The following is an 8,559-nucleotide window of genomic DNA, read 5'->3' on the forward strand; positions in this document are numbered from 1 at the left end:
GATATCTCCATCCCACATGGAAAGGAGTGGAGTTTGTCTTGCTATCAGGGCCATCTCTTGATAAGGTATAATGAAGAAGTTTTCTTTGATCTGTCTTTGTTTTGCTTTAGAATTTTGCCAACTGCTAATCTATATATATAAAACGCTTAGGTATGTTTCTGTACAGGCTTCAGCTGATACAGGTTGCTAAGCAACAGTAACAACGTGTAACGTCTTAATGTTTCTGTACAAGCATGATCGGGATGGTGCTCTGTTATGTTCTGCTGCCCCCTCGCCCTACTCCTCCAGGCTTTCCAAGGTAAACCTTCCCCCCTTTCTGCCTCTTCGCTCCCCATCCCCCACGAAGGGGGCAGCGCCACGGTCCGGAGTATGAGCGAGGCACAGCTGGGGCCTTTGGTGGCTGGGTGGGAGGCTGCGAGCCTGCTGCGAGCCCCGGCCCCAGCCGTGCCTCGCACATGCTCCGGACCGTGGTGCTGCTGCCTTCGTGGGAGGGGGAGCAAAGAGGCAGAAAGCAGAGAAGGTTTACCTTGGAAAACGCAGAGGAGTAGGGCGAGGGGCAGCAGAATGTAACTGAGCACCCGAAACCTGTATTCAGTCACGGGCAACTATATGTTGCTCTCTCAAGAGTTTGATCATTGGGCTCATTAAGTGTTGTATCTGAGAAGAACGAGATTGTTAATTGTGATTACAATGAAATAGATGAATGGATAAATAAATAAAATGCAATATATTTAATTAATAACCATTAAGATATGCTACAATGGCGTATGTTACGCGAAGTACAGCTAGTTGGTTAAGATGCTACTGTGTATAAAAGTACCTGCTTTTCACACTGCCAGGAGAGAAGTTCTTCGTTTGAAGGACTCTCTCCATACAGCTTTATTACACTCAGTAAAACAGAGTTGCTTTACAACCAAAGTGGATTTTTATCTTTGACAAAAGAATCATACATCAAACCAATGAGATCGTAGTTGACTAGCATTTAATTAAAGCTTAACTGAAAAGAAAAAACACATACCTTTACTTTGGTTCCTGTATTGGTGGAATCAGACTGTAAGAAATAGAACAACCATATAGGTTAGTTATAATTCCTTGAAATAAAAACGCATTTAGTAGCCATCTTACCCTCAGCTTGCTCCATTATCACCATCATCAGGTGAAATCTTAACAGAATAAATTATCCATTCATGTCTGTGGTCACCAGGGGGGGAAATCAAGATGAAAATCTTTTTCTTTCTAGAAGTATTGGTTTAATCAGTAGATTAATCAACTAAAAAATAAGTTGATTAAATAACACTGGCATCTGAGGAGTAGTGGGGCTGTTCATTAAGGGCAGACAGAGCTGGCCCTTTGATGAGGCAAGATGGGCCTGATAGACTGCGGATCAGGAGGCACAGTGAATTAACCCATCCGCCCAACTGCGGGGAAATGTGAAAGCCTACTGGCCTCTCTGGCCCTTTATCATCTGCTCCTTTCTCCATCCAAGAGAGAAAAGGCTAAGGGCAGGACTCATGTGTCTGAAGCTGCCAGTACCTCCTACTGGAGTCCCATCTCACGCTTTGCCATTGCTGAGGGCAATCTCCAACTTGCCCTCATTGTGGGCTTACAGAAAACATCTGGCTACCATCATCACAATGCTGAACTACCTAGAATGGCCACTTATATGTTCAACAGATGGCCATTCCACAAAAGAATAATCTGTTTGATATATCTCACTATCTGGTACTCAAGCAGCCATAATTCTGCAGCGCATTTCAGATATAATGTGTGACAAATTGGGTCCCTCTAGTCCTTTCCTAGGCAGAACAATATTGCTTTGTTCTACTGCAAGTATCAAAGTACTCATAACTATGCTACCATTCATAATGGGTGGGGGGAAATACTATGGGAGGAGCCTTCGCTACAAGAAGGGTTCCCTGTCTGAAATCCTGGAGAGCTGCTACCAATCAAGATAGACAATTCTGAACTAGATGGATCAATGGTCTACCTCGATATAAGGCAGCTTCTTATGCTTCTATGTATTGTTGACAACACACAAGGATAGTACAGAGAAGGAAGAGATAATAGTACTTACATCTCTGCAACCATATTGGTTATACACACTTGAGACTCCATCCTGTGAACAAAATAGGGGACAGTTGTATACTTATTTCACTAAACATGTATATAGGGAGCAGGACCACACCTCCTTGCCCCACCCACTGGCACAGCTTGTCCTCGGCCCTGCCCTCGCAATGTCCATCTGTTGATGCAACAACAAAAGCTGGGGTATTTCCAACCACTGCCTCCTCTTATTTAGGCATCTGTTGATGCAGACATCAGCAAAAGGAAAGACTTCATCTATACAGCTGCATGTGCAAAGGCGGCGTCCATGCTTGGGAATCCTGCACATGTGGGGTCCCTGATCAAATGGAAGCCTTTGCGTGTACATCTGTATACATGAAGTCAGAGGACAGGGCCAAGAGGTGTGATCCCTCCTGTCCCACATTTAGCCCTACACCCAAAGAGGGCTCTTTAGATAACTCATTTTTATAGGGCTCCCCACCACAAATTGACTGAAAACGTCCCCCCTCACAGGGGAGGAAGGGACAAATGATTTTTAGAACAATTACAGAGTGATGTAATCATACTGGGTTGCATCTAATATTAATCCCATTCAATAGTGTAGATTCATTTTACTCTAAAAAGGATGAGCATTGGATACAACCCTTTATGCCATTATTTTAGTAACACAGACACATGACGGCATCCTTATTATAAATCAACACGTCAAAGAGCTTACCCCAACACAGCCGCTGCTACTGCTGCCTCCTTCTTTAACCACAATTTTTTCTTTCACTATAATCTGCAAGGAAGAAAAAATCCGGTCATTATTCATAAATCTGGATAGTAGCCTGCTATGTATTATATAGACATTTGAAGCATTTGATAGCTTGGTGCAGACATAGTAATTCCTGGTTCCTCAATCATGGATAAGAGATTGCATGTGCTCCTTAAGCTTGTGTATTTCATATCCCCCTTTCTACTCAGATTTCAGGGTGTGTGTTTTTCTCTTTTCAGTGTTAAATTATGGTTTGTGTCACATCGTCTTTAAGTTGAATGCTAAACATTGTTCGGTTTAGAATGGTTTGATTCCAATGGTAGTTTAAAACCCTGCTTTAAATCTAGCGATGGCTAGGATTCAAGTTGGCGCAGACGGAACTCTATCCATAGTTAGTACTGGAAAGTGGGGGAATTAGAGTGGGAGGGAGATTAGAAATATTGTGAACCTAAGAGGGAAAAAGGAGGAGCATGTAAACCTGTAGGCCACTTCTGATCTCTTAATCATGGAGCAGTTAGATCTGCACCAAGCCTATGAAAAAAGAGGCCTAACTCTTTTACCTCCCACTATTCCCCCCTGAAATACTCGATTTTTCCTGCTGGGGATTCAGACCCACATTTATGAGGTAAACGAGGTCTGGAACCTCAGTGAGAGTAAAAGCCTTAGGGAGAGGGGGAGCTTCAAGAAGGAAACAGCATGAGGGAGAAGGATTACCCAGCACTCTCCCAACCATTTCCCATTGCAAAATCATCTTCCATGAAGATTCCTTGCTGTGGAGCAGCTGTTGCGGGATTGCCATTATGAGCATCATCACACAGGGGAAAAACACGTTGGCTTACCGTCACTTCTCCACCCATGCATTTGTCCCGCATTACTTCCTCTTTTGAAAGAGGAAGTAAACAACGTGCATGGGGCCCATTCAGTGGGCCATTTTGATCCCGCAGCTGCTCCTGCACACAGCAGGAGATAGCAGGAAATTCCGAATTTAAAAATAAGTCAGACTTACTGTGGGGGGTTTTGTCATGCAAAGAAGGCAAGAAGGGGTGGGAGGCATGCAGGGGGTAGATGACGTCATGAGAGCGGTATTTGAAAATCCATGAGTGCCCAGTAATGAGTGTGCAATAAAATGCTCGTCTGATGGAGTTCAAAATGTGGCTAAGTGTAACGTGCAGTGAAAGCAAGCCTTGGGAAGGAACAGAAATTCACTCGACAAGGAAAGCAACTTTTACCTTGGGTTGGCTGCCGGTGCTCTGAGATGTTCCTTGTGCACTCTGAAAATAAATAAAAAATTTAAATAGAATATGGCAGTGAATTCATTTCAACCCAAATCTTTGTTTAAATATAAAATAAATAAAATTTCCTTTATAAATGGAGCTGTTCTGAAGTTCATTTCAGTGGGCCACTAAAACTATGGTAGATTGTGGCCTAGCATTTTTTTTAAAAAAAAAACACCCACCTGCCCTCGCTAGAATCTTTGTTATGTGATTTATTCAGTGCATCTTTTGAGCAGTCATCGGGAACAATGTTTTTCTACGTCATTTGGGTCGAAATAGAAAGACATTTGCACAATAGATCAGAAAAGGCAAACGGTTAGCAAAAAGGACCAGGGAATTTTATGTAAAGGAATGATCCTGACAGATCAGAAATATTGAGTAAAACTCCCCCCATGTCTCAAATTAAAACATTTAAGGGTGCAATTAGATTTTGTATGCCAAATGTCCTTGGTTCAATCCCTGACATCTCCAGGTAGGGCTAGAAAGAGAAACCTGTTTGAAACTGTTGATAATGCTGGATGGACCAATGGTTTGATTCTGTGTAAGGCAACTTCCTATGATCCTGCAAGGGCACAGTCCTATGCATGTTTAGACAGAAAAAGCCCTACAACTTCCAGCATTCCCCAACCAGCTGGCTGGGGAATGCTGCAAGTTATAGGCCTTCTTTCTGTCTAAACATGCATAGGGTTGCACCCTTAGTGTAGCAAGTAATTATAAGGCAAATATGCACATTCTTGTTATGTCTTTAAGGAAAATAGGGACTCTTGGGGAAATAATGCTTACCTTAACACAATCGCCACTGCTTGATTGGGATACTCCACCCTGACAAAAAGTGAAATCCACCAAAGATTATTTTTGGGTACCCTTCAATTTGCCAACATATAAGAAAGTCAGGCCTTCCTTTCATGATCTAGTCCCCTACCCAACGGTTTGTTTTTGTTTTTCCTGGGGTTTACCTTTATACCCAAACCTTGCCCTTTCCTTTTGGACTTGCGAGTAGCATCTCTTTGTGACCCGTTAGCTCTTATGTTTGTGACATAAGAGCCACTGCATGCTGCAGTGCCCTCCTGATGCTGTTCAGTTTGGAAGACCTGGGCCATGTGGGAGGAGCCCATGAAAGGGCTCCTCCTTCTCACACAGAGTCACCTCATATGTCAATATGAGAAGGAGCTCCATCGCGGGCTCCTGCCACATGACCCAGTTCTTCCAACATCACAGAAATGGCTTGAAGGGTGGGCAGCAGCCATGACGTGACATTAAGAGGGACTCTTTGTCTCTTCCTCAAACATGTCCAGCACTGGACTAGTCATATCAGCACAATGAAACACTGTTGCCCCAGCCCAGCCCATGTGCCTATCAAACCACGTTATGGCCTTCTGCCAAACCAGACAAGTCTTTTTCCTCACCATTACAACCACTTGTCTTCTCTGATATAGACAGGTGGGCTTATTCACAGGTAAAGAAGGGAATAAATTAACTCAGGCATTGTGGGCTGTTTTAGAGCCTTTCTTCATGACTCTCTGAATCAGCTCTATCTACATTTGCAATATCTATGTTTGGTTTCATTGCAGAATTAGGATCCAAGCTCTACACGAGGAGTATTTCCTTTCCTGCTTTTCTGCTACATAACCTCTAGATGGTACTGTGGTATTGCACAATAGTGCAAATACACAAGAAGAAACCACACTTTCCTTCACTTTCACAATTAAATGCCACATTTTCCCTGCTCTAAAAGCAACTCGCCGAAAGTGCTGGTTAGACTCAGAAGCAAAACTAGAAGGTAACGTTGTCGTCTAAAGAACCTGTAAATAACCATGAGTAGGGAATGACAAGTAGACAATAAATGTCTCATGAAGAAAAGTCCCTAATGGTTTAGAACAGGGGTGGGAAACTTCCAGCCTGTGGACCAAATGTGGACCTCCAGGTCTCTCAGTCTGAACTCTCCTCAGGTTACACTTCGTTTCTTTTGGCCATGGCCCCTCACTATTACTGCTTTGGTTTAATGATATTATTTACTCCACCCTGTTCTATTCCCTAGCTACAAAGCTGATAGAGGGAACTTGCAGAAATTGTGGGAAGGATATAAACAACTTTTATTTTCCTTGTGTTCAGAAGTAGGATAACAGTCATATCTGTAACTCTGCCCATTTGGGGCCCTGATGGTCCAGTCTACTGCTGGAATGTAGACCCGGACAAGTTTCCCTGACTGAGATAATGTGGACCTCAAAAGGAAAAAGGTTCCTTGCCCCTGTATTAGAAGGAAAATGCAGCTGCATTGTCCCATAGTTTGTGCAATTAAAAGAAGAGCTCATTGACATCAGATAGTCAACTAGGGAAACTTTGAGGAATTGTTGAAAAAGGATTATTCTTACCTGTGCACAGTTTACATTAACAGACAGAACTGTCTGAAAAGAAAATAGACATGACATCAATTTATAATTTAAATGATTAGGCACAAGGAAACATTAAAATCACCACAGACACATGGACTATTATGGAAAGATTCTTTAGAATAACAGGAGATGAAGAGAGAAGGATAAAGGAAAAGATTATAGGTAAGGCAATGCAGACTGTAGTCAATGTACTTTCATGGTGTTTTACTGTTTATTGGTTTTTTAAAAAAAACCAATAAAAAAATAAAAACGTTGCTTTGTAAAATAGGAATTGTGTGGCTAATCATCTGTAACTAGGCCAGAGAGATTCTTCAGGTATCACCAGCCATAGGACCAGATAATTACTCATCAACGGGAGCAAACCAAGTAGACAATAGTGCTATCACTGGTTACCGCACACTTACTGGAGCAGAAACAGCCTTTACAATCACCACAGGGATGCCAATGACGATATCATTCCCATGGAAAATTTCAATATGTATTTATTTATTTGAGGCATTTTTATCCTGCCTCATGTGGCGCAGAGTGGTAAGCGGCAGTTACTGCAGCCGAAACTCTCCCCACGGCCTGAGTTCGATCCCAGCGGAAGCTGGTTCTCAGGCAGCCAGCTGAGGGTGACTCAGCCTTCCATCTTTCCAAAGGCGGTAAAATGAGTACCCAGCTAGCTGGGGGAAAGGTAACTGCGACTGGGGAAGGCAATGGCAAACCACCCCGCTACAAAAGTCTGCCAAGAAAACATCAGCGAAAGCAGGCGTCCCTCTAGGAGTCAGCAATGATTCAAGTGCTTGCACGAGAGGTTCCTTTCCTTTTTTCCTATTCTGCCTTCTACAGACACACTGTGCTTTTGTTACATTTTACAGCTCTTATCTCATGGAACAACATGTATGCACACACACATGACTAGGCGGGAATGCTCACAATGTGATGGCTGTCCTCCATAGGGTGACAACACTAACACATTGTGGATGCAGGTGTGTCTATGGGTGTGTGTGTGTATCATTTATCATCATTGGAATGATTTTTTTGGTGGCAACTGCATGATCAGGGTTGCCTCAAGACATTTTGCTGCTTGAGGGAAAAACAAGATAGCGCCCTTTCCTTTTCCATGTTCAAAAGCTGACTGAGCTGGCAGTTTAATCTTTCTTCATTACCGGCCGTGCTATGGTAATTCTAATAGCCATCACTTGAGAGCAGGGGCAAGTGTTTCTAACCTAGATGTTTGACTCCACTTCCCATTAAACTTCTCCTGTTAATAATGTTACCTATGCCTAGAACTTTGCTGTGGTTTATAAAGTGCTATAAGAATGATTAGATCATCATCATTAGTACCATGACAGCAGAGTTAACGCTTCCATGTGGCCGCTTCTTATGCTAAAATGTGCACTGAAAAGAAACATGCAGAAGCAGCGTATGGCTGGATGACTTCCTGCTCCAATGTGGCAGCCTTCAGGGGAGATTGGGCCAAATTTAGAAGGAATCACATCACGAATTGCTCTCAGATTGTCTCCACTGTTTCTTACATGGCTAGAGTGATGTGGGAAACAACCATGAAAAAGAGCCAAACATGCTGCTAAGCAAAGCAAAGCTAAACTAAGCGAAGCTAAACGAAGCGAAGCGAAGCTAAGCTAAGCTAAGCTAAGCTAGCATAATAACGTTCCGTATTCACATTTGTGTTGGAGAGGTGATACAAAACATCTTGGTTAAATCTTGAAACCTAACCTGCATTTGTGCCATTCAGTTGAATTGTCTTCTTAAAATATTTAAAACACATACTAAAATATTTAAAACACATTTGAAGAGCAATCCTATGGGCCCCTAGACAAAGTCTGGGGGCCCATAGGATTGTTTAGAATCCAAAATTGGAGACAGGTCTCTGACCTCGTACCTAGGAGTCCAAGCTCTCCACCCCTTCCCCTGCCCTCTTTGCAGCTGGTGTGGGGAGAACTGAGCCGGCTGCTCCTTGCAGGTCACAAAGGCAACCTTGGAGGTGAGGGAAAGGGGGCGTGCCAGTGGGCAAGGAGGGGACAGCTTAGGATGTATCCCCAGCGTTCTGCAGCCTTCTTCCCCTCCA

At 43.2% G+C, this 8,559-nt stretch overlaps 1 protein-coding gene across 1 annotated transcript in view; it reads right to left on the minus strand.

The window, feature by feature from the left end:
• LOC134402571 (uncharacterized) overlaps window positions 1-3,620 on the minus strand; it is a 28,580-nt gene extending 24,960 nt beyond the window's left edge. The window contains exons 1-4 of the mRNA XM_063132152.1: window positions 3,552-3,620; window positions 2,783-2,845; window positions 2,075-2,116; window positions 1,019-1,051 (exon numbers count right to left, since the gene is read on the minus strand). Of these exons, the coding sequence (XP_062988222.1) occupies window positions 1,019-1,051; window positions 2,075-2,116; window positions 2,783-2,845; window positions 3,552-3,620 (207 nt within the window). The remainder of the gene's footprint in view (window positions 1-1,018; window positions 1,052-2,074; window positions 2,117-2,782; window positions 2,846-3,551) is intronic.
• Between the last annotated feature and the right edge of the window lie 4,939 nt (window positions 3,621-8,559).

Source organism: Elgaria multicarinata, chromosome 1, assembly GCF_023053635.1.
Source record: "Elgaria multicarinata webbii isolate HBS135686 ecotype San Diego chromosome 1, rElgMul1.1.pri, whole genome shotgun sequence".
Taxonomy (NCBI): Eukaryota; Metazoa; Chordata; class Lepidosauria; order Squamata; family Anguidae; genus Elgaria; species Elgaria multicarinata.